Source organism: Sebastes umbrosus, chromosome 24, assembly GCF_015220745.1.
Source record: "Sebastes umbrosus isolate fSebUmb1 chromosome 24, fSebUmb1.pri, whole genome shotgun sequence".
Taxonomy (NCBI): Eukaryota; Metazoa; Chordata; class Actinopteri; order Perciformes; family Sebastidae; genus Sebastes; species Sebastes umbrosus.
In genome coordinates, this window is record NC_051292.1 from 331482 (window position 1) to 357500 (window position 26019).

A 26019-nucleotide genomic window follows, 5' to 3' on the forward strand; every position below is an offset into this window, starting at 1 on the left:
GACATAAACAAAGTAAAATATGTACGTAAACTAAGTAAAATAAGTACGTAAACTAAGTAAAATAAGTACGTAAACTAAGTAAAATATTTACGTAAACTAAGTCAAATATTTATGTAAACTAAGTAAAATATTTATGTAAACTAAGTAAAATATTTATGTAAACTAAGTAAAAATATTTATGTAAACTAAGTAAAATATTTATGTAAACTAAGTAAAATATTTATGCTAATGTTAACTAAATTAACAGACTGTAATAATATAACAAATAACAAGTTAAAATGAACTCAAAAAGTCTATTAACACACAAGGTTATATTAAGAAGCATTATTCTCATCTTTATTGAAAAGAGACACATTACAGTAGAAGACTCTGTATTAAGTAGAATTTTTCAACAACGGTACTGTACAGCCAACAGAAAGTCAATAATAACAATAATAATAATAATAATAATAATTAGAATAACAAGAACAATAATGTGTCTGGATGATAAATCATAATAATAAAACCCGGATGGACTTCAGAGGTCGGAGAAAAATATACAAAAACAGGTTTCAGAAGGGGGCGGGGTCTTCCTCACGGGGGTGCGTTCGTTTATAAATAAAGTGGGCGGGGCTTACAAGAGGTAACACAACCAGACAAACCAAACATTGACCTTTACCGAGTCGATTCTTTTTCTTTGTTTTGTAGTTTGACGTCTATGTACAGGTGAGGTGGTGAGCCGAAGTATTAGCGCTAATGCAGACGTGATTTATCAACAAGCAGGCGGCTTCGCTTGTTTATAGTGTAAAGGTTGAAACATCCGCGTTAAACGCCGCTAGCAAATATATACTGTGCCGCGTTGTTGTCCGACAATGTGGCGAGAAATTTCTTCAAAATAATTACTTGGCATCTCAATTAGTATTTCGAGATGCTAAGTCGTTATAGGATCTTTTTTACTGGCGGAAATGAGGTTACAGAGATTAGCTAACTGGTTGCAAAATGCAACCGGAGCTTAACAGGATGCTTCTACTCTCTAAACATTTTTTAGCTTTGAGGATACCAAAGAGCGCGTTCAAATAAGGGGAAAGTAGTGAAGTTAGCATCGGCGACACAGATAACGTAGCAGTTAAAGCAGTGAAGTAGAAATTGCTGCCATGCTATTGCTAGCTAGCAGTTAGCATTATCGTTAACCCCACGGCACATTATTCTGGTGCGTACAATCACTTAAAAGCAGATGTTACTGAGCTTTCTCTGTTCACGTGGATTTAAATACACGGGACTAGAATTTCTCAGAATTTAGATGCCGTTATAAAACGAGCACAAACTCGTCTAAAGGAAACCGCCTGGAGACGCCGCCGCCACCGCCGCTTCGAGAAATACATCAGTTCAAGGTTGTATAAGAAAAAAAGCTGTAGTGGAAAAGACGAACTGAATCAGATTTAGTGCATTTCTGTCATAAATAAAAGGACGTCTTTGTCCCGTCCCGCCGCAGGACGAGTCGGATATAAAAACATAAAATATAATCAAACACAAGTTGCGGTCAAACCTCTCGGTTTAGTATTTACGGGACGCCATCTTGGAGATGACTGGCACATACAAGGTTGGACGAAATCAGGAACGTAAAGGCAGGCGTGTAAACAAAAAAAAAAAGAGGCGTACGTAGGAAAATGTTTCTTTTAGCTCTTTGTTTCTACAAACAGAGCGTTGGTGGTTTGATGGCGATATTGCAGCGATGTCTGCGTATGGCGTTACGACGCGACAGTGATGGATGTGTTGATGAATATTGCTTGGATACACAGTCGGGTTGAGAGCTGCTCCTCAACCTCTGCAGCAACTTTGACCTTAAAGTTTGAAACAGTAAAGAGAGCAAAGAGACGAGCAGCCGACGCTCAGCATAGTGTCGAAGGTACAAATCATCCCTAACAAAAGGTCCAGGTTAAAGAGCCGTCGTCCCGACAATCCTGGTCAGTTAGCGTCAAATCTACGTCACCTGGGTGAGAAAGGTTTCAACTTTGTCTACATGTGACAACACCTGAAATGAACCCGTGACCTTGGTGATTCATTCAAAGTGGATCTTTACACCAGTGGTTCCCGGTCTTTTTGGCTCGTGACTCGCTGAAGCTAATACCCAATGAGAACTGTTTTGGTTTCATTGGTCTTGGTCCAAAACTCGACCACATCTGGACTCAGTTTTCACTCAAACCTTGACCTCAAACTTTTTAACTTAAAACATGGCCAGATTTGGACTTGGTCTTGAATCAAAACAAGACCACATCTGGACTTGGTCTTGACTCAAAACAAGACCACATTTGGACTCAGTCTTGACTCGAAACAAGACCACATCTGGACTCAGCCTTGACTCAAAACAAGACCACATTTGGACTTGGTCTTGACTCAAAACAAGACCACATTTGGACTCAGTCTTGACTCGAAACAAGACCACATCTGGACTCAGCCTTGACTCAAAACAAGACCACATTTGGACTCAGTCTTGACTCGAAACAAGGTCAGATTTGGATTCGGTTTCGACTCAAAACAAAGTCACGTTTGGACTCAGTCTTGACTCGAAACAAGACCACATTTGGACTCAGTCTTGACTCAAAACTTTACAACATTCGGACTCAGTCTTGATTCAAAACCGAACCAAATATGGACTCTGTTTTGACTCAAAACTCAACCATATCTGGACTCAGCCTTGACTCAAAACAAGACCACATTTGGACTCGGTCTTGACTTGTTCTCAAAACTTTGAATTATCTCGGACTAGATTTAAGTTTTTTGGGGATATTTCACTGTAAACTGTCTTGTGACCGTTCAGATTGTAATCGTAGTTCTGCAAAGATTTCCTGGGACTGGGAACCACCGGTGTGTTGGTTTAGAAACCTTCTGGGAACCACCGGTGTACTGGTTTAGAAACCTTCTGGGATCCACCGGTTTACTGGTTTAGAAACCTTCTGGGAACCACTGGTTTACTGGTTTAGAAACCTTCTGGGAACCACCGGTTTACTGGTTTAGAAACCTTCTGGGAACCACCGGTTTACTGGTTTAGAAACCTTCTGGGAACCACCGGTTTACTGGTTTAGAAACCTTCTGGGAACCACCGGTGTACTGGTTTAGAAACCTTCTGGGAACCACCGGTTTACTGGTTTAGAAACCTACTGGGAACCACCGGTTTACTGGTTTAGAAACCTTCTGGGAACCACCGGTTTACTGGTTTAGAAACCTTCTGGGATCCACCGGTTTACTGGTTTAGAAACCTTCTGGGAACCACTGGTTTACTGGTTTAGAAACCTTCTGGGAACCACCGGTTTACTGGTTTAGAAACCTACTGGGAACCACCGGTTTACTGGTTTAGAAACCTTCTGGGAACCACTGGTTTACTGGTTTAGACGCCTTCTGGGAACCACTGGTTTACTGGTTTAGACTCCTACTGGGAACCACTGGTTTACTGGTTTAGACGCCTTCTGGGAACCAGCGGTTTACTGGTTTAGACGCCTTCTGGGAACCAGCGGTTTACTGGTTTAGACGCCTCGTTACCTGCAATAGTTTCACTTCCTGCCCTGGACGAACCCAAACATATTCAGTCCATGCTGAAACACACATTAGAATAAATCACTTCCACTGTGCAACCCGACATCCCGGCGTACAGTAAGTACTTCCTGTGTTCTCTAATTTACACTGTTGACAGAGAGAGAGAGATTATTTACAACAAGGAGACCAGAGAAGAAGAAGAAGAAGAAGAAGAAGAAGAAGAAGAAGAAGAAGAAGAAGAAGAAGAAGAAGCCCTTCTTAGTGATTCGCTGAGCAGATCAGGGAGACTGTCTGATTGGACGGGACTGGAGGGAACTCGGTGAGAGCTCATTGAAGCAACATAACAGAGTTTAACAGAATCACGATGTTACTGGTATCATATTCACGTAACGGAATCACTGATTTGTCTGAGCTGACAGCAGATTATATGAATTAAAAACCTGAAGAAGAAGAAGCAGATGAATTCCCTTTTCGCTCCGTGTAGCTGCTTCCTTTTTCTATTCCACTTTTTACACGTTAAAACAATAAAATTCACCACAAGGACAGTTTCAATTAAACGTTATTCCACCGGGATGTAAATCAGCTTCGGGGGTTAAGATGTTCTCAATTCAGTCAGTTCAGATTAATCCAACATAGAAAGACAAATAATCACAACTCTCATTTCTCTTTACAATAAATAAATAGTCTGAATCCAACTATCTAATCTGCAGATTGTTTAATAAAGAAAAACTATACGTAACGTTATATTTATGGTTATGGAGAGTTTTCTTTCTTATGAATTTGTTTTGTTTTAAATGAAAACAAGACCACTTTTGGACTCATTCTTAACTCAAAACAAGGCCACAACTGGACTCCGTTTTGACTGAAAACTGGACCATATTTGGACTCCAAACTTGACCGCAAACTTGTCTAAATTTGGACTCAGTCTTGACTTAAAACAAGACCACATTTGGACTTGGTCTTGACTCAAAACCTAACCAAATCTGGACTAATTTTTCGACGGAAAACAAGACCGCATTCGGACTCAGTCTTGACTCAAAACGTGGCCACATCTGGACCTCAAAACTTGGCTACGTTTGGACTCAGTCTTGACCTCAAACTTGTCTAAATTCAGACTCGGTTTTGACTCAAAACAAGACCACATTTGGAATCGCTTTTGATTCAAAACTTGCCCACATCTGGACTCAGTCTTGACTCAAACAAGACCACATTTGGAATCGCTTTTGATTCAAAACTTGCCCACATTTAGACTCAGTCTTGACTCAAACAAGACCACATCCGGACTCAGTCTTGACTCAAACAAGACCACATTTGGACTCAGTCTTGACTCAAAACAAGACCACGTTTGGACTCAGTCTTGACTCAAAACAAGACCACGTTTGGACTCGTTCTACACTGAAAACGTAGCCACATCTTGACCTCAAACTTGCCTAAATTCAGACTTGGTTTTGAGTCAAAACAAGACCACATTTGGAATCGCTTTTGGACTCAGTCTTCACTCAAAACAAGATTACTTTTGTACTCGTTCTTGACTCAAAACCGAACCAAATCTGGACTCAGTTTTGACTGTAAACCTTCCCACATCTGGATGTCATCTTAATGTCAATGGAGAAAGTAATCTGCAGATTGTTTGATGACGTGACGTAACGTAACGTAACGTAACGTAACGTAACGTAACGTAACGTTATAGTTTTCTGAATTAGTTGGACTTGTTCTAAATGTGAACGGAGTGAAGTGAGAACGGCGTTAACTGTGGTTTGAGGACGTTGGGGGTGTTGCCGGTGGACAGTCTCCGGGTCCCTGAGCCTGGTGAGAGCTTCTGTACATTTAATGACTTTATACATCCAGAAAACGACCTCCTCTTTAACGATTGGTCCGGCGACGCACATCAAGATACAGGATACACAGTCAGGAAGAGAAAGCCTTAAATGAAAGGAGAACAAAGCAGGAAGTGCGTAGGACATGCGATCTATCACACTTCTTCTGTTTTTACCTCTAAGTGTTTTTTTTCCTCTTAAACATCGAGATAGTTTTCACATTAATAAAAGAAACTAAATAAAGGCCGGAGAGTTCACAGAGTTCATGAAATAAAGGTCAGACAGTGACGCTGGAGGTCATAACGTGATGATGATGATGATGATGATGATGATGATGATGATGATGGGCATGCTACGAAGACTCTCGCTTCCTTCGTGGTGTCTCACAGTTTTCTTCGTTACGTGTTCACAGAGACGCCGATATGTTTTGGCGAGACAGATTGGACTCGTAGTGTTGGATTATGATGAGGTATGATGTCACTACAGCGTCACACTGGCCGTCATTGGTTGTCAGAAGTCACGTGATTAATTCCCAAAAAAGCTCTGATGAGCCGGCGACGTCTTTTTGAGCTCGACGACGGTCCACATTTCCCACCATGCTTCTCCAAAGCAGCGTCAGCGCCGAGCCGCCGTCAGTCTCTAATCAGTCTTAACGGCGGCGGCGGCGGTTGTCAGGTGAGGTGGGCGAGTCGACGCATGGTAGTGGTTCCCAAAATAAAAGCTCTCCCAAGTCGGGGTTTGTTAGAGTCATATGAGCGCGGCGCTCCCGGCGCTGCTGCAGCTGTTGTTGCGGTTGGTGTTGCGGCGCGGCAGGTTGGGCGTGGCCATGAGCGGGTAGCGCTCGTCGGGGCAGCCGTACTGAGCCAGCGTGTCCACGCACTCCTGACTGCTGGCCTGCCGGGCGTACGCCATCGCACTGTTGCCGTGGGCGTCCCTCGCCATCAGATCCACGCCGTACTGAGAGAGAGAGAATCATCAGAATCCATTAGTTATTTATTCATTTTGTTATTTATTTTTTATTTTATTTTATATTATTTTTCAATAGTGCAGAAATATATAGAAATATCAATGCAAAAATACATAAATAAATAAATGCATTCAAAAATAAATAGAAAATAAATGCAAAAAAATAAATGAATAAATAAATAAATTAAAAAATTGTTAATAAATAAATATTTTAATTGATTGACAGCCCTAAAATATTTATTATAAATTATAAGGATGTATTCTAACAATAACAATAAATAAAAGTTGTTTCATTTGGCGTTAAAGCTAAACTCAACACTTCCTGTCCAGATGTTTCACAATAAAATCCACTTGAAAGTTAAAAAAAAAAGACATTTAAGTATTCCCTCATCTCAGACTACATGACCTCTGACCTCTGACCTCTACCCAGGTGTGATGATGTCACTCTTACCCAGATGAGCAGCTGCGTGACGACCACGTTGCCCTTGCGGCTGGCGAGGTGCAGCGCGTTGCGTCCGTCCCCGTCCCCGCAGGTCTCGTTCACCTGCTGCCGGGAGCCGTGGGCGAGCAGCAGGACGACGGCGCGGAGGTCCTCCTCGGCGGTGGCCCTCAGCAGCTGCTGGCCCAGAGAGAGGTCGGTGGTCGGCAGCGACGCCACGAACAGACGCTGCTCGTACTTGGCCCGGATCCAGCGCTCCCGCTCCTCCCTGACGGACGCACAAACAGAGACGAGGGCTGAGTGAAACTTCCTGTCCATCAGAAACTAAACTTCTGATTGTTCTGGTCTGGAATATAATATAATAATAATATAATATAATATAATATAAAGCTCAGAGGATCCGATACGACACAAAGATATTCACTGTACAACGATAGACGACACAAAGATGTTCTCTATACAACGATAGACGACACAAAGATGTTCACTGTACAACGATAGACGACACAAAGATATTCACTGTACAACGATAGACGACACAAAGATGTTCTCTGTACAACGATAGACGACACAAAGATGTTCACTGTACAACGATAGACGACACAAAGATGTTCACTGTACAACGATAGACGACACAAAGATGTTCTCTGTACAACGATAGACGACACAAAGATGTTCACTGTACAACGATAGACGACACAAAGATGTTCACTGTACAACGATAGACGACACAAAGATGTTCACTGTACAACGATAGACGACACAAAGGCTTGCATATTGTGTGATGTCTCTAAATGGTGTAAAATAAGACACAGAGGACGGAGGGGGACGGAGCGGGACGTGGACACACATTGTTCACCGATGGAGAGTCATGAACTGCTGATCTGTTTAATCCACAGATCTGATGGTGTTAATCTGCTCTAATCCCTCCATGTAAACAGCAGCTCATTCAGGCTGCTGGGATTAGTCCAGGCTCCGTGGTGGGGGGGGTATTGAGCTGTCCCCCCCCGACGTCCCCCAGGGGGGGGATATGGAGACGAGACACAACAGTGACTCCTCACAGGTTGATTCTTTGGAGTTTTGTACTACGGCTGTTTGTGTTTTGAAGCAACATTTGACAACGTGAGCTTCTTTTATTTGATGTTAACCACAGGATCAGCGGGACATCTTATACAGTATGTCTCTATAATGTCCATGTTTTAATGCACATCTGTTTGGGTTTATACTGCTGTTTCATTGACGCATAAGTGCGCTTGTGTAGAGTAATGCATTTAGGATGGTAATAAAAAAAATCTGAGTACTAAAGGTAAACTTACTCTTAAATCTGACTTAAATCTTGACTTTTCTAATTGGAGTTTTGTAATATGACAACTTTGAAACAAACGGTAGATGTGTTTGGTCGTTTTCTTGATTAAAATAAAGGTTTATATAAAAGTAAAACGTCTCAGAATCAGGACTTCTTCGCCCTGTGGGGTTTATTTGGAAGAGATGCATGATGGGAGATATAACTGTGGGAAAAGAAGATGAGACGAAAAGTGAAAAAGTAAAAAAGAGGAGTGAACCTGCAGAATCTCATTAACTCTCTTCCTGGAGACCAGTGTGTGTGTTAATGTGTTAATGTGTGTGTGTGTGTGTGTGTGTGTATATATATGTGTGTGTGTGTTGTCGGGGGTGTGGTGGGCGGCGGCGGCGGCAGCTAGCATCACGGAATGTCCCGGGGGCTTCTCCCTTCCTGCCCCGGCCCAGAGAGAGAGTAGGGAGGCTGGGCAGGACTACGGCCCACAGCCCCCGGACAAAGCCTGGAGGTGTGAACGGAGTGTGTGTGAGTGAGCTCAGCGGTGGGGGGGGGGTCAGGAGGAAATGTGAGGACCCAGGAAACGCATGCCTTCCCCCGCCAACGCTGTTGCTAAGGGCCGTGTGAAGATACACTTAAAGAACTGAAGGTTCCACTTTACCTTCTGTTCCACTATGTTCTGTTTCTCTACGTTCTGTTTCACTACGTTCTGTTTCACTACGTTCTACGTTCTGTTTCTCTACGTTCTGTTTCACTACGTTCTACGTTCTGTTTCTCTACGTTCTGTTTCACTACGTTCTGTTTCACTACGTTCTGTTTCTCTACGTTCTGTTCCACTACATTCTACGTTCTGTTTCTCTACGTTCTGTTCCACTACGTTCTACGTTCTGTTTCTCTACGTTCTGTTTCACTACGTTCTGTTTCACTACGTTCTGTTTCTCTACGTTCTGTTCCACTACATTCTACGTTCTGTTTCTCTACCTTCTGTTTCACTACGTTCTGTTTCACTACGTTCTGTTTCACTACGTTCTGTTTCTCTACGTTCTGTTCCACTACATTCTATTTCTCTACCTTCTGTTTCACTACGTTCTGTTTCACTACGTTCTGTTTCTCTACGTTCTGTTTCACTACGTTCTGTTTCACTACATTCTACGTTCCGTTTCTCTACCTTCTGTTTCACTACGTTCTGTTTCACTACGTGCTGTTTCACTACGTTCTGTTTCTCTACGTTCCGTTTCTCTACGTTCCGTTTCACTACGTTCCGTTTCACGATGTTCTGTTCCTCTACGTTCCGTTTCACCATGTTCCGTTTCTCTACGTTCCGTTTCACTACGTTCCGTTTCACTACGTTCCGTTTCACTACGTTCCGTTTCACTACGTTCCGTTTCACGATGTTCTGTTCCTCTACGTTCCGTTTCACCATGTTCCGTTTCACCATGTTCCGTTTCACCATGTTCCGTTTCACTACGTTCCGTTTCACTACGTTCCGTTTCACTACGTTCTGTTTCACTACGTTCCTCAGTTAAGATAAGGGAAAATATGATTCACTCAGTCTAAACTGAACTGTTTTATTGTGTTGTTGTGTTGTTGTGTGTGTGTTTTATTGTGTTGTTGTCGTGTGTTTTATTGTGTTGTTGTGTTGTTGTGTGTGTGTTTTATTGTGTTGTTGTGTTGTTGTGTGTGTGTTTTATTGTGTTGTTGTGTTGTTGCAGTAAACATCATCAGGAGCTAACGAGTCCTGAACATCTCTGGACAGCGGACACACTAATGGCACTAATTAACCACACAGTGTGTGTGTGTGACAGTGTGCGTTAACATGTGTCTACTAAATGTACACACTCACACTGTGTGTGTTAATCTGAGTGTGTGTCCCTTTTCACATCCCATTAGACAAAGTGTGCTGCACTCCAGCAGCAAGGCATGCTGGGTAGATAATTAAACACACACGCACAGTCAGTTAGATTAAATGATAAAATGACACCAGCCAGAGGAAACAAACACACTTCTACTGTCTCTACTGTCTCTATTGTCTCTACTGTCTCTACTGTCTCTATTGTCTCTACTGTCTCTACTGTCTCTATTGTCTCTACTGTCTCTACTGTCTCTATTGTCATCTTTACTCCACACACTATATTATATATATTATATTATATTTTCACTGTTTTCCAGGAGTTCCTGACCAAGCGTCCGTTTCTAACGAGGTGGATCTAAAAACACCCGACTTTCACCAGGAGACCCATGTTGGTGCCCCGTGTGAGGCAGGAAGTCAACGTTTATTTGTCACATAACTTCCGTACTTAAGTTATGCCACTTTCCGGAGTTATTCAAACCCGAACTGCGATCTTTTCCTAAACCTAACTATGTAGTTTTAATTTGAAAAGACTGGAGCGGAAATTGACACATGCTTTAATATTATATGTCTAGGGCTTTTATTGTGAAAGGTAAGAAGGGGAGGAGTGGATCTTTGTCACGGTTGAAAGGAGTAATAAAGTTTGCCGTCCTGTTTCGGAGCCTCCGTGTTGTTGTTTCATAAATATAGACGCAACTCGACCCGTTCCTCACAACGTGATTGGTTGACGCCTTTAGTCACGATACGAAAGCTCAAAAAATGGAAAAAAACTCTCACTTTTTTGCCGTTAATATTCCCGTTGTGTGTGAAAGTAAAAAGACATTATATAAAAAAAAGGCCTTTAAATGTGTTTTTAAATAACCTAAACTAAATTAAGTAAATAAAAGAGCGTGATGATGTTTCTGTTGATTGACAGCCTCATCAGCTGCTGTGTTGTGGTTGCCATAGAAACGGCGGTGGTGGTGGTGGTGGGGGGTTCTCTGATTTCCTGTCTGTTGTTTGAGCTCAGTAGACGCCACAGTGTGTACATGTGTGTGTGTGTGTGTGTGTGTGTGTGTGGACGTTCCCCCTGATTGGCTGCTTTGTCCGGTGTGTTTACGTACACACTGAGCTTCCTGTTGGGTCATCTGACCACCAGCTGACCACTAGCCCCCCCCCCCCCCCCCCCCCCCCCCCCCCCCCCGGGTCATCTGACCACGACCTCTAAACATGGAGCTGAAAGCCGACACACACCCCGACAATCACACCATCATCACACCATCATCATCATCATCACCATAAGAAGAAACAGGGACTAGATATAAACATTATACTTCCAGCTGAAACCTGAAACTTGGGTTTCCTCCTTTGAAAATCCTTTCAAAATAAAATCCTAACACGTGATGTTTGCATGTGACTTAAAGCATTAAAATACAGAATGAAGGATTCTCCAGCGTGGAGCTGAGCTGCAGCAGCCAACGCAGTGCTGTTAAAGCCTTCATTAATTACAGAGTGAGAGGTAATGAGCGGTAGGAGACCGGGGGGTCAGAGGGACACGGTGTCAGTGTCTTCCCTTCTGGCCTAATTAGCCCTCTAATTAATAGATTAATAGATAGATAGAGCGTGGATAAGAGCATCAGCTAGCTGCCCCAGCTAATGGGCATTTAAAGATGAATCACTGTCACACAGTCACCCAGTGGACCAAGTCTCTAACGGGGACCAGAGCTCTAACGTGGACCAGGTCTCTAACGGGGACCAGGTCTCTAACGGGGACCAGATCTCTAACAGGGACCAGATCTCTAACGGGGACCAGGTTTCTCACGGGGACAAGATCTCTAACAGGGACCAGATCTCTCAGAGGGACCAAGATGGAGACGACCAAAAACCAAGATGGAGATGGACAAAGACCAAAATGGAGATGTCCAAAACCCAAGATGGAGACGGTCAAAAACCAAGGTTTCTAACTTGGACCAGTTTTCTCCATCACAGGGACCAAGTTTCTAACGTGGACCAGGTCTCTCTAACGTGGACCAGGTCTCTCTAACGTGGACCAGGTCTCTCTAACGGGGACCAGGTCTCTCTAACGTGGTGAGGAGTTTTAGATCCCGTCTTGTCTGTTAAGGTTGGAGCAGGAAGGAAAAGACAAAAGGAAAGAAGAGGAGAAGAAATCAATTAGCCTTTCCTAGCGGGTCGTTAGCTGCCCTCGGATAGTCACAGATAATTAAAGGGAGGGGGGGGGGTGTGGGGGGGGAGAGAAAGGTATGGGGGAGGCGGAGGGGGGGTCTGAATCAGCCATGAGACTGGACCAGACGGAGACGGAGGGGTTAAACCGGACACAGACAGAGAGACGATGGAAACGAGGAGAGGAAAGGTGGAGGAATGATCTCTGGGTGAAACCATAGAAGAAGAGATGTGATCAATTAGACGAGCAGAGATCCGAGGTCACGTCCAGATTAACGGATAATTAGCTGTCTACATGTCGGATCGGGGTCCCGGAGGGGTCCGGGGGGGGTCCTGGTCCAGAGTCCCTCAGGACAGGATGTCACATCATGTTGTCACGATCAGGACGGAAGACAAGAACGAAAAACGAGATTCAGGAACGACAGAATTCCTCCAGAAAGAGGAGGAAGAGAGAAGTGATGGAGTTTATCAGAGACTAACTAGAGTCAAGAAGAAGAAGGAGAAGAAGGAGGAGAAGAAGAAGAAGAAGGAGAAGGAGAAGAAGAAGAAGAAGATGGAGAAGGAGAAGAGAAAGGAGAAGAAGAAGAGGAGGAATGTGACGGCCCCTGCTGCCTGCAACCACTTTTGCAAGAGGTCCCGGGTTCAATCCCGGACGAGCCCCCAATTTGTCATAACTCGGCCCGTGGGCCATGACAAAAACAGGAACGGACACAAAATGCCAAATAATATAAAGTATTTATACTGTGATTCTGAGTATCCGTATCTTCATGTACTCATGTACTCATGTACTTGTACATGTACTGCTGCAGACTGAGTATTATTGGGTTGTATTTGTAATCAAACGTTGGTGCTTCAGCTCATTCAAGAGTTTCATCTTCTGTCCACGACGACGGCTCAATAATCCCCCCAGAGTACCTAGAGTAATCAGAGTACCTAGAGTACCCAGAGTAATCAGAGTACCTAGAGTAATCAGAGTACCTGGAGTACGTTGAGTACGTAGAGTATTTACTCGTTCAATCTGTGATAAATGTTCTTGTTTTCACTGAATTCTCCTTTAAATGAAGCGTGAGGACGAAGGAGTGAAGTGGAGAGGAAACGAGTGAAGTGGAGAGGAAAGGAGTGAGTAATCCCTAAACTAAAAGAGGAGACGTTCCTGAAGTGAAGCGTCTGACGGTCTCAAATGTTGACCAGCCGCTCGCCGCTCTCCGTGAACCCATTCAATCCAAACACATTACGCAGAACCCACGAGGACAAGTCCACGCTCTCCACCCCCGTCCTCCCTGTTCTTTATTCTAGCAGCCAATTAGCCACCGGGACGGGAGGGGGGGCGGGGGGGATCTTACCGTCGGCGAGGCCGGCCGGACTCCTGTTATGTATTTCTTCATGATTAGCGTGATGACTCATCAGGCATAAACAATGTGCATTTACTTTGTGCTTTTAGCCGCGCATTAACAGAACCTCCTCGCCGCCGTGACACGCCACGCACAGCCCCGTGATTGGCTCGTGTCAGCCGGCTTAATGTCAATAGTAAATTGGAGGGCTTGTTAGGCGAGTCTGCGGTGGCGGCGAGGCAGCGGCGAGGCAGCGGCGAGGCAGTCATGTACAAAATAAGGTCTATTAGGACTAATTTAATCAAGAACTCCCTTTTACACATGAATTAGAATATAGGAGCCAATTATTATACTGGCCTGTCAGGAGGCTTCTTCTTCTTCTGTGGTGGCTCGTGTGTGTGTGTGTGTGTGCGTGTGCGTGTGTGTGTGTGTGTGTGTGTGTGTGCGCTGGTTAACATGCAGGCCGGGGTGGGGGGGGCAGCAGATAATAATGGAGAAGAAGAAGATGATGGCAGAGATCAGATAGTTAACGGATGAAATGGAGCTTCGGCTCAATCTCAATCTGAACACACACACACACACACACACACACATATATATATATATATATATATATATATATATATATATATATTTATATACTGTATATACAGGCATGAACGTAGAGTACAAGCCTGATCTGATGGAGAATTATTTATATATTTATTTCTAAACATGAAGGATCGTGTGGACATTAATTCAGATTTATTAGAAACGATCTGCGACTGGAAGTTACAACCAGGAATGTTTCAGAATAACGTCCCGGATGTGCTATTATTCTGCTAGTTTTACACCAAAATAAAAAGTCTGGAAAATGTCCAAAAAAATGTCCAAAACATATACGAAAATTGTGCAGAAAAAAGTCCGAAAAATGTCAGAAAAACAGTCTGTAAGATGTCCGAAAGAAAGGCAATAATATGAATATTATATTGAAATGGTGATGTGAGACTAGATCTGGTCTTTTGGTCTTTTGGTTGGTGATACATCAGAAGTGGTTTAAAGGCTCCATTACAGTGAAGTGATGTCATGTTCTGGACTGATCAGACTGTTCCAGCTGTTCTACCCACTCCGTCATTATATCAACATTACTCAGGATTAGTTATCAAACATATCATCGTGTGAATATATTATGAAAGTACCAACAATATCATCGCAAAATAGATATCCAGATATTTGGATACAAATATTCTAATAAAGAGAATCCTAAAGTCTAAACATCAGCTCTGGTCTTCAGTCTGGTCTCAGTGATGTCCCTAACGACAGCAGCAGACGTGTGTCCATCTGAAGTCACACCGGTCCAATCAGTGTTATGATCACAGGACGGAGGGGTTCGGGGGGTTTATGGGTATCAGGATGAACCGCCCCCCCCCCACCCTGCCTCTGACCCTGGGGGGTAATTATGTGGTGATGTGATGGGGGCCCCTTTACCGCCTCCATCTGCTCCCTTGAGCCCAATCCCCGCCGCCGTGTCGGGACGGCCGCCGCACCTGCACCCCCGGTCCAGATTAAAACCCCCCCGGTCTAATTTTAAATCTGTTAGCGCTGGGAGGGGGGGGGGGGGAGACGAGACTAATCTGTTCCCATAAAGGGCCCTTCTTCTTCTTCTTCTTCTTCACCTCTCCGGGCTCCCAGCGCCGACAGACCTGCTGCTGAATTATTACTGGACGAGCATTTGTCATGTGGGGGCCGCTGTTAAGTGTGTGGCGGCGAGGCGGTGGCGGTTGCGGCGGCGGTGAGGCAGCGGCGGCGAGGCAGCAGTACGAAGCGCTTCATGCTCATCCTTTAGATTCCTGCTCATTTCTCTGCTGTCTAATTAAGGTGTGGAGCCGCGGCGCCGACACATCCACCTCCTCCTATTGTTCACGTTACACCCTCAACCTCAACGCCACCGTACAGACCCCCCCGCTAAAGGTAACGCCGCAATACAGACCCCCCCGCTAAAGCTAACGCCACCATACAGACCCCCGCTGACGCCACCACATCCACCGGAGACTGACCTGCTTCTATGAAGCCATAACTTTACATTTCTTCTGTCAAACGCCGTCTGCAGGTTTCCTCCGACACGGCGACTGTCTTTGGTTCTGATTTGGTTCATTCATGGCTCAGATGTGAACGCCACCAGGCCAAGATGCTCTACGACAGACCGCCAAAGGTCAGCGGTTGGCGTGAGAGACGGGTGGGAGTCTGAGGACACGGGAGGCCCAGGGGACGGAGACACATGGCCACCGACCACCTCCCCGTCCGGCGGCCAGGAGGCCGGATTAGCAGCGCTGTCACTCGCTGTCCGCTGAGCGGGCCCCGGGTGCTGGTGTTGACGCAGCCACTCGACAGATAATTAAAACAATGAGCCGCGGCGCCGAGAAGCCGGCACCGAGGGTGCCGCAGCAGCGCCGGCCGAGCCCCCCCGTGGGCGCTCCGCGACGGGCAGCGCGCCCAAACTTAGCAGCCCCTTCGGCGGTGGCATCAGCTGGGGCGCGGCACCGGGCGACCGCGCCAGCCGAGGTGATGACGGCCGACCGCGGGGCAGCCAGAGGTTAATGGGAACGTTTAGAGGATTGGAGTCTTTTTGTGGTTCGGGGTCCCTCTGGCGCCACAGAGCCGACGCCGTTTGGCGTCCGTCCACGCCGTAACCACCCCGTGTCTCCACCACTGCGAGGGGAAGCTTGTCAACAAGTATCTCTCTTCATAATGAGGCATTGTGGCGCTGAACGTTCGGCGGCGAGCTGAAAGCGATTAGCGGCGACAGGGTCCCCCTCCTGAGACCGGCTGACGTTAATGAGACCTGGACCGGCCGTCGCTGTGGGCGGACGCACCGCCGCTCCGCCGGGACGCCGCCACCACCAAGATAAAGAGATGATGACAACAGTTGGAGACGGCGGGGACCTGTCACATATCTCATTGGACGCGGCGGAGGAGAGGTGCGATCTCTCCATCTCTCCCTCCGGGTGAGAGGAGGAAGATGTGGAGGTGTTGAACACTCTTCCTCTTCCTCCTCCTCTTCCTCTTCATCACTCCCTTCTCTGCTTTTCTTTTCCTCTCTTCACATCCGTCCCTCCAAATTATCCTCTTCCTCCTCTTCTCCCCATCCCTAAACCTCCATCCTTCATCCCTTCCTCTTCCTCTCTCCTCCTCTCCATCGCCCCCCCTCCCTGAACCTCCAAACAGGACCTAATTGGGAGGCGGGGTGGGGGGGCCAGACCTTGACAGACAGGAGGTCAGTGTAATTGCTGCTGGCCATATTTAACATTAAGATAATCAGGCCATTAATTACCCTTTGGATCATTAAATCAGCCACTTGCAAAATGAAATTTCGGCCTCTATTACTCACTTGAGAGACCACGAGGGGAGGAAGGCATTTTAACATCCATCACCCCCCCCCCCCCCCCGTCTCTCTCTCTCTGCCTCCCCCCCCTCCTCCCCCATCCCTCACATCCCTCCCGCCGCCTCCACAAAGACGCCATACCTCAACCGCCACTTCTTCTTCTGCCTCTTTATGCGTCTCTCTGCTCAGTTTGCAGCATCACTGACTGGATGTTTAAACTGATAAGACACATTTAAACCTCTGAAGTACTGACGTTAATGCCGTTACATTTCTTATATATGTATATATATATATATATATATATATATGTATTTATATGTAGAGCTGTCAAAGTAAACACGATAACAACGCAAATTCATTTAAACGCCACTCATTTCTTTAACGCAACTTGTGATTTTTGAAACACTGCCCGGACAAAATACCTTCTATTACGTGTTTAATAAAGCTGGACGGAGGAGGAGAGAAGTACTCAAGGTACTTTAGTAAAAGTAGATATACTAAAATACTTTATTAATATTCATTGTTATATATTAAAGTGTATTTAGAGCTCGTATGTTCAGCTGCTTGTTGACGTCTCTCTGGTGGTGATTTAAGGCGGAGCAGCAGCAGCAGCAGCGGCGGTGGCGAGCGTTGAGTGAACGTAACCTCGGTGACACGGCGTCTACATATCATTTCATAGAGCGTCGCTGGGACTCCATAAAGCTGTCATAAAGCCTCCACGCCTCCCTCCCACTGAGGGAGAGAGAGAGAGAGAGAGAGAGAGAGAGAGCATGGAGGAACAGGAAGTTATGTTTTAAAACCAAACCGTCCACTGCAACGTGTTGGGTTTGATTTCCCCTCTACTGCTCAGTCTACACGCTGTACACGCTGTACACGCTCTGCGCGCTCTACACGCTCTACACGCTCAGTCTACATGCTGTAAACTCTCTGCACACTCTACACGCTGTAAACTCTCTACAGGCTCTGCACGCTCTGCACGCTCTACGAGCTCTGCACGCTCTATGAGCTCTGCACGCTCTACGCGCTCTGCACGCTCTACGCGCTCTGCACGCTCTACGCGCTCTACATGCTATGCACGCTCTACACACTACATGCTATGCACGCTCTACACGCTATGCACACTCTGCACGCTCTACGAGCTCTGCACGCTCTACGCGCTCTGCACGCTCTACGCGCTCTGCACGCTCTACGCGCTCTACATGCTATGCACGCTCTACACGCTACATGCTATGCACGCTCTACACGCTCTACATGCTATGCACGCTCTACACGCTACATGCTATGCACGCTCTACACGCTATGCACGCTCTGCACGCTCTACACGCTGTACAGGTTGTACAGGCTCTACACGCTCTGCACGCTCAGTCTACACGCTCTACACGCCCTACATGCTATGCACGCTCTACACGCTGTACAGGCTATGCACGCTCTACACGCTCTGCACGCTCTACACGCTGTACAGGTTGTACAGGCTCTGCACGCTCAGTCTACACGCTCTACACGCCCTACATGCTATGCACGCTCTACACGCTGTATAGGCTATGCACGCTCTGCACGCTCTGCACGCTCTGCACGCTCTACACGCTCTACACTCTACACGCTCTACATGTTCAGTTTACAGTTCAGACCGTCTGACTGACGGCTGAGATCATAATGTTTTTATTTGTTCACAGACACTAAATCTTTGTTGTAAATGACTGAACTCAACAGTTTTATAGGTTTTGTTCTCTGGATGATCATTTAATTCACTAAATAAGATGCGGACGTCGGAGGAGGAGAAACGATGACATTTAAAATACGACCATCATAATCAAACAATGAAGGACTCGAAAGAGATGGAAGAGTTAAAATGTAGTGTCAGTTCAGAGTGTTATTTAACCTCCTTCATGACCAGCTGGTCTGACATGTTGGTACCGATGGATTCATCAGGTTCTCTAGTTTACTATGATACCAGTAGTAATGGTAGTAGTAGTCTGACCTGGTTGGTACCGATGGATTCATCAGGTTTATAGTTTACTATGATACCAGTAGTAGTGGTAGTAGTAGTCTGACATGGTTGGTACCGATGGATTCATCAGGTTTATAGTTTACTATGATACCAGTAGTAGTAGTAGTAGTCTGACATGTTGGTACCGATGGATTCATCAGGTTTATAGTTTACTATGATACCAGTAGTAGTAGTAGTAGTCTGACCTGGTTGGTACCGATGGATTCATCAGGTTTATAGTTTACTATGACACCAGTAGTAGTGGTAGTAGTAGTCTGACATGTTGGTACCGATGGATTCATCAGGTTTATAGTTTACTATGACACCAGTAGTAGTGGTAGTAGTAGTCTGACCTGGTTGGTACCGATGGATTCATCAGGTTTATAGTTTACTATGACACCAGTAGTAGTGGTAGTAGTAGTCTGACCTGGTTGGTACCGATGGATTCATCAGGTTTATAGTTTACTATGACACCAGTAGTAGTGGTAGTAGTAGTCTGACATGTTGGTACCGATGGATTCATCAGGTTTATAGTTTACTATGACACCAGTAGTAGTGGTAGTAGTAGTCTGACATGGTTGGTACCGATGGATTCATCAGGTTTATAGTTTACTATGACACCAGTAGTAGTGGTAGTAGTAGTCTGACCTGGTTGGTACCGATGGATTCATCAGGTTTATAGTTTACTATGATACCAGTAGTAGTGGTAGTAGTAGTCTGACCTGGTTGGTACCGATGGATTCATCAGGTTTATAGTTTACTATGATACCAGTAGTAGTGGTAGTAGTAGTCTGACCTGGTTGGTACCGATGGATTCATCAGGTTTATAGTTTACTATGATACCAGTAGTAGTGGTAGTAGTAGTCTGACATGTTGGTACCGATGGATTCATCAGGTTTATAGTTTACTATGATACCAGTAGTAGTGGTAGTAGTAGTCTGACATGTTGGTACCGATGGATTCATCAGGTTTATAGTTTACTATGATACCAGTAGTAGTGGTAGTAGTAGTCTGACCTGGTTGGTACCGATGGATTCATCAGGTTTATAGTTTACTATGATACCAGTAGTAGTGGTAGTAGTAGTCTGACATGTTGGTACCGATGGATTCATCAGGTTTATAGTTTACTATGATACCAGTAGTAGTGGTAGTAGTAGTCTGACATGGTTGGTACCGATGGATTCATCAGGTTTATAGTTTACTATGACACCAGTAGTAGTGGTAGTAGTAGTCTGACATGTTGGTACCGATGGATTCATCAGGTTTATAGTTTACTATGATACCAGGATCTTCACTCTCGCTTTAAAAACCTGAAAATCACAAGTTGCGTTAATGCGTTAAATTTGCGTTAACACGTTATCGTGTTCACTTTGCCCTACTATATATATATATATATGTATTTCATTATTTTTTTTCTTGTTTTGTGTATGTTTTTTATTCTTAATATTTTTCTTTATTTTTATTCACGTTATTATTTTATTTATTTATTGTTTTTTGTGTTGTTTTTTTTATCCTTAATCTTTTCCCTTGTTTTTATGGCTGTTATTATTCTTTTTATTTATTTTTTTCTGTTTTTTTTTGTGTTGTTGTTTTATCCTTTATATTTTTCTTGTTTTTATTCCTATTATTATTTAATTTTTTCAAATGGACTATAATTTTTACCATTTCCCTATAAAATGTGTAAACATTGTAAGAATGATATACGTATGAACAACATATGTAAACAAATGTACATTTATGTTAACTCCTGTAATAAAGAATATAAATAAATATGTATATATAAGGATGAGGGTGCAGGTGCATGTGTTGTAATGTCAACATGCATCCATAAAACCTGCTGTTTTTTAATATATGCATCTATTGGCTTCCTTTAGGAGTTCTTTATGCATGAATTTAATAAATGTGCATAGAAAGATGAAAATGGATGAACCATAGCCGGAGACAGCCAGAGACGGAGGAGAGAATAAATGGAGAGATGGCTGGAGAGCAACACAAAGAAGACAGGAAGAGGAGGAGAGGAATGATGGAGGGAGGGAAACGGCGAGCAGCGAGCCACTTAAGGAATGGACTGATGAATACTATCGACAGGGCAGCGGGGGGGGATGGAGCTGCAGCGGAGCGGCGCGGGTTAATTGAGATAATATTGACCTCCTCCTCTAATCTCTAATCTCTAATCTCTAATCTCTTCAGGAGGAAACATGCTACACATTCAGAAAGAAAAGGAACATGAGCAACAATAAAAGCATTAGTGGTCTGATGGAGGACGGCTAATGGCACGTCAATACCCACCGTGGGTGTGTCTTACTGGGTTCTACTGTGTCTTACTGGGTTCTACTGTGTTCTACTGGGTTCTACTGTGTCTTACTGGGTTCTACTGTGTTCTACTGGGTTCTACTGGGTTCTACTGTGTCTCACTATGTCTTACTGTGTTTTACTGTGTTCTACAGCATTAAAATGCTGTAAAATTTTACTATTTTTCCACATGAATGAAGCGTCTTTGTGCTCTGAGACGACAACAGACGGAAAAAGTCCAAAAACCAAGATGGAGACGGACAAAAACCAAGATGGAGACGACCAAAAACCAAATTGGAGAAAACCAAAAACCAATTTGGAGAAAACCAAAAACCAAATTGGAGACAACCAAAAACCAAATTGGAGACGGCCAAAAACCAAATTGGAGAAAACCAAAAACCAATTTGGAGACGGCCAAAAACCAAATTGGAGACGGCCAAAAACCAAATTGGAGACAACCAAAAACCAAATTGGAGACGGCCAAAAACCAAATTGGAGACGGCCAAAAACCAATTTGGAGACAACCAAAAACCAATTTGGAGAAAACCAAAAACCAAATTGGAGACGGCCAAAAACCAAATTGGAGACGGCCAAAAACCAAGATGAAGACGGCCAAAAACCAAGATGGAGACGACCGAAAACCAAGATGGAGACGACCGAAAACCAAATTGGAGACAACCAAAAACCAAGATGGAGACGTCCAAAAACCAAATTGGAGACAACCAAAAACCAAGATGGAGACGTCCAAAAACCAAATTGGAGACAACCAAAAACCAAGATGGAGACGGACGAAATGTGGAACTGGAGGCTTCAATACAGCAGTCTAAAAACCAATGGTTGACTACGTCCACTTCCTGTATTCAGTCTATGACGTAGACATTGCTGGATGAAGTCAGTAACGGACTCAACTACAGACATACCAGAGTACAGACAGGCTAGTAGCTCTCAGTGTGTTCTGTTGGGTTTAATGTGTGAATGTGTGTGAGTATATCTGTGTACACTGTGAGTGTGTTGTGTTGTGTTGGTGGGGGTGGGGGGGGGGGTCATGTGGGGAGTAATTATAAGGTGCTTCTGTTGACTAATGAGCGTCGGGGGGGTGAGAGCAGGGGGAGGACGGGGAAGTCGATCTTTATGCGGATGGAAGTCAGCTCTAATTTGTTATGATGGCTGCTGGCTTCCCAGAGCTGCAGCGGCCGATAATTACACACACACACACACACACACACACATTAACACACACCAACACACACCAACACACACACACACACACACACACACAGGTACACACTGATCAACACCAACGTCACGCTAAAGTTCACCCATTTGTTAGGATCCCTGTAGACCACAAAACAACAGGAACAAGCACCGCCGTCTACAGGAAACACCGCCCCCTACCTGATACTACCTGTTACTACCTCATACTACCTCATACTACCTCATACTACCTGTTACTACCTGTTACTACCTGTTACTACCTCATACTACCTGTTACTACCTCATACTACCTGATACTACCTGTTACTACCTCATACTACCTCATACTACCTCATACTACCTGTTACTACCTCATACTACCTGATACTACCTCATACTACCTCATACTACCTCATACTACCTGTTACTACCTCATACTACCTGATACTACCTCATACTACCTCATACTACCTCATACTACCTGTTACTACCTCATACTACCTGATACTACCTCATACTACCTCATACTACCTGTTACTACCTCATACTACCTGATACTACCTGATACTACCTCATACTACCTCATACTACCTGTTACTACCTCATACTACCTCATACTACCTGATACTACCTGATACTACCTCATACCACCTGTTACTACCTCATACTACCTGATACTACCTGTTACTACCTCATACTACCTCATACTACCTGTTACTACCTGATACTACCTCATACTACCTGATACTACCTGTTACTACCTCATACTACCTGATACTACCTGATACTACCTCATACTACCTGTTACTACCTCATACTACCTCATACTACCTGATACTACCTGTTACTACCTCATACTACCTCATACTACCTGTTACTACCTGTTACTACCTGTTACTACCTCATACTACCTGTTACTACCTCATACTACCTGATACTACCTGATACTACCTCATACTACCTCATACTACCTGATACTACCTGATACTACCTCATACTACCTCATACTACCTGATACTACCTCATACTACCTGATACTACCTCATACTACCTGATACTACCTCATACTACCTGATACTACCTCATACTACCTGATACTACCTGATACTACCTGATACTACCTCATACTACCTCATACTACCTGTTACTACCTCATACTACCTCATACTACCTGATACTACCTGATACTACCTCATACCACCTGTTACTACCTCATACTACCTGATACTACCTGTTACTACCTCATACTACCTCATACTACCTGTTACTACCTGATACTACCTCATACTACCTGATACTACCTCATACTACCTGATACTACCTGATACTACCTCATACTACCTGATACTACCTCATACTACCTGATACTACCTCATACTACCTCATACTACCTGTACTCTAGTACTCTTTGAGGTACTTGTACTTCTACTCCACTACCTTTATCTGACAGCTTCAGTTCCTTCAGTGTTTCCTACCTGCTGGCGTCCGGCGCCGGTTTCAGGCGTCCCTGCGCGTTGGCCTCCCACACGCCGTTGGCGAGCTCGTTGCCGATGGCAGACATGACCTTGATGAGCTCCAGCGGCCACTCGTCCAGGTCCAGGGAGCGGACCCGGGACAGGTGGGTTCCCAGGTTTCTGTGGATTCCCGAGCACTCGATGCAGATCAGGGCCCCCAGGTTCAGACTGGCCCAGTCCGGGTCTGGACACAAACATCATTTCATTAGTGTTGGTTTAACAAGCGGACTTCATACTGACGTTAGTGGCGTTTACTCACTCTGTGCTTCACAGTCGGCGCAGCGTCCGTTACCACGGAGACTCCTGATGGTCTGTAGAGCCATGGCCTCCGTCTGGCTGGTCAGACGAGACTGAACCAAACAAAACAGATTTATTAATGAGTAAGAGAACGTTAATACGTTGATGCTTTCTCTGACTAACAAGTATACGACTAAAGAACAAATGGTAATAATAAGAATTAGAATAGGAATAAATAAAGAAATTAAATAACAAAAATTATTAATTAATTAAATAAATAATAAAAATAAATTAATAAATAAATTGAAAATTAAATAAATAATAAATAAAAGACTGGAATATAAAATAAATAAAAACAAATAAATGAATACAATCAATTCACACATCAGACACATGTGGACTTTATTTATTTTTTAATTATGCTTTTTATATTATTTCCTTCCTACAACAACCTTAATGATAACAAATAAAGTATTATATATAAATATATATATATATATATACAGTATATACAGTATATATATATATATATATATAAAATCATATAATAACAAACTAAGTATTCAAAAACATTAAAAAAGGGAAGAAAAATAATAATAATAATACAATTTATAATAATAAAATAAAAAAATCAACATCAATAATAAATATAAAAAAATTAAATATCAATATAAAATAAAAATAATAATGAAAAATAAATGAATAAAATAAATTCACACACCAGACCAACGTGGACTTTTGATCCAAAGATTAAATAAACGAGCAGAAACCAAAGAATGTATGACAATTAATTGATTATCAGTATTGCTATGGAGATAAAACATCACGTGAAACAATCGATTAGTCGACTGACAAATAATCAATTTATCATTTAAGCAAAAACGCCCAAAAATGATTTGGTTCCTGCTCCTAAAATGTGAATATTAACAGTTTTTATTCGTCTTTAACGACAGTAAACTGAATATTATGTTTTGGACTGAGCTCTTAGAAACTGTGACAAACATTTTTCTGTATTTTATTTAGATGTAGACTCTCTTCCTGATATGAGTCTCACGTCGTCGCTGCTGTTTCAGACTGAACCGACTGATGTGGACCAACGAAGGAATAACAGTAAACTAATGGAGGGGTGATGTGGGGGGGGGCAGAGAGCCGGAGGCGTCAACAGGACTCGGAGCTGCATCCTGTGTTCAGGTGTTCAGGTGGAAAATGGCAACGCAGTAATTATACTCTGTAATTCTGGGAATGAAAGTCCGTGTTTGTGTATTTAAAGCTTCTGTTCCTGTTTATCACATCTGATCTAATGTCATCTGGAACACTTCAATTTATTTATTAATACAAAAATGTAATGTAATCAGAATGTAATTGTTATCATGTCGTTAATTTTTAATATATTTATATTTATTATGTTTTATATTTATTCTTATTATTTTATTTTATCAATTATTTTTTTCAATTTAATTTTAATATATCTATTTTAATTTTTTATATTTCTTTTCTTTCTTTTATATTTATTCTTATTTTTTTGTCAAAACATTGTTCAAAAAGAAAGATGTAATGTTTATGCTCATGATTTTAGTTGTACCACAACAGTGCTAATTTCATGACAGCTAAGCCTACAGATGAAGACCATGAGATACTGCTGAAAGCCGTGGAAATCCCTAGTAAGTAGACCTTGAGTTATGATGTTTTTTTTTAATGTTGAGGATTTAATTTGATGTTTTAAGTTGTATGAGAACAGCGCTAACTTCATAGCCGATAGATGAAGACCATGAGATGCTACTGAAAGCCGTGGAAAATGATAGTAAGTAGACCTTGAGTAGATTTTTTCTAAATGGTGACGGTTTAACTTTATTGTTCATGTTTAAGTTCGTATAACATGTTGGTTTATGCTCATGTTTTCAGTTGCACGACGGCGCTGACTTCATAGCCAACAGATGAAGACCATGAGATGCTACTGAAAGCCGTGGAAAATGATAGTAAGTAGACCTTGAGTAGATTTTTTCTAAATGGTGACGGTTTAACTTTATTGTTCATGTTTAAGTTCGTATAACATGTTGGTTTATGCTCA

General features: G+C 43.4%; 1 protein-coding gene across 8 annotated transcripts in view; it reads right to left on the reverse strand.

Moving 5' to 3' along the window:
* Positions 1 to 309: 309 nt before the first annotated feature.
* Positions 310 to 26019, reverse strand: part of agap1 (ArfGAP with GTPase domain, ankyrin repeat and PH domain 1) — a 138271-nt gene continuing 112561 nt past the window's right edge. For 6 of the 8 annotated variants that reach the window (XM_037762524.1, XM_037762523.1, XM_037762525.1 and 3 more), the window contains 4 exons: positions 23974 to 24064; positions 23676 to 23898; positions 6745 to 7000; positions 310 to 6284 (listed from right to left, as the gene is read on the reverse strand). In XM_037762524.1, coding sequence (XP_037618452.1) covers positions 6075 to 6284; positions 6745 to 7000; positions 23676 to 23898; positions 23974 to 24064 — 780 coding nt within the window. In that variant the 3' untranslated portion in view covers positions 310 to 6074. The remainder of the gene's footprint in view (positions 6285 to 6744; positions 7001 to 23675; positions 23899 to 23973; positions 24065 to 26019) is intronic. The other 2 variants (XR_005205885.1, XR_005205886.1) reach the window with 2 other exon arrangements.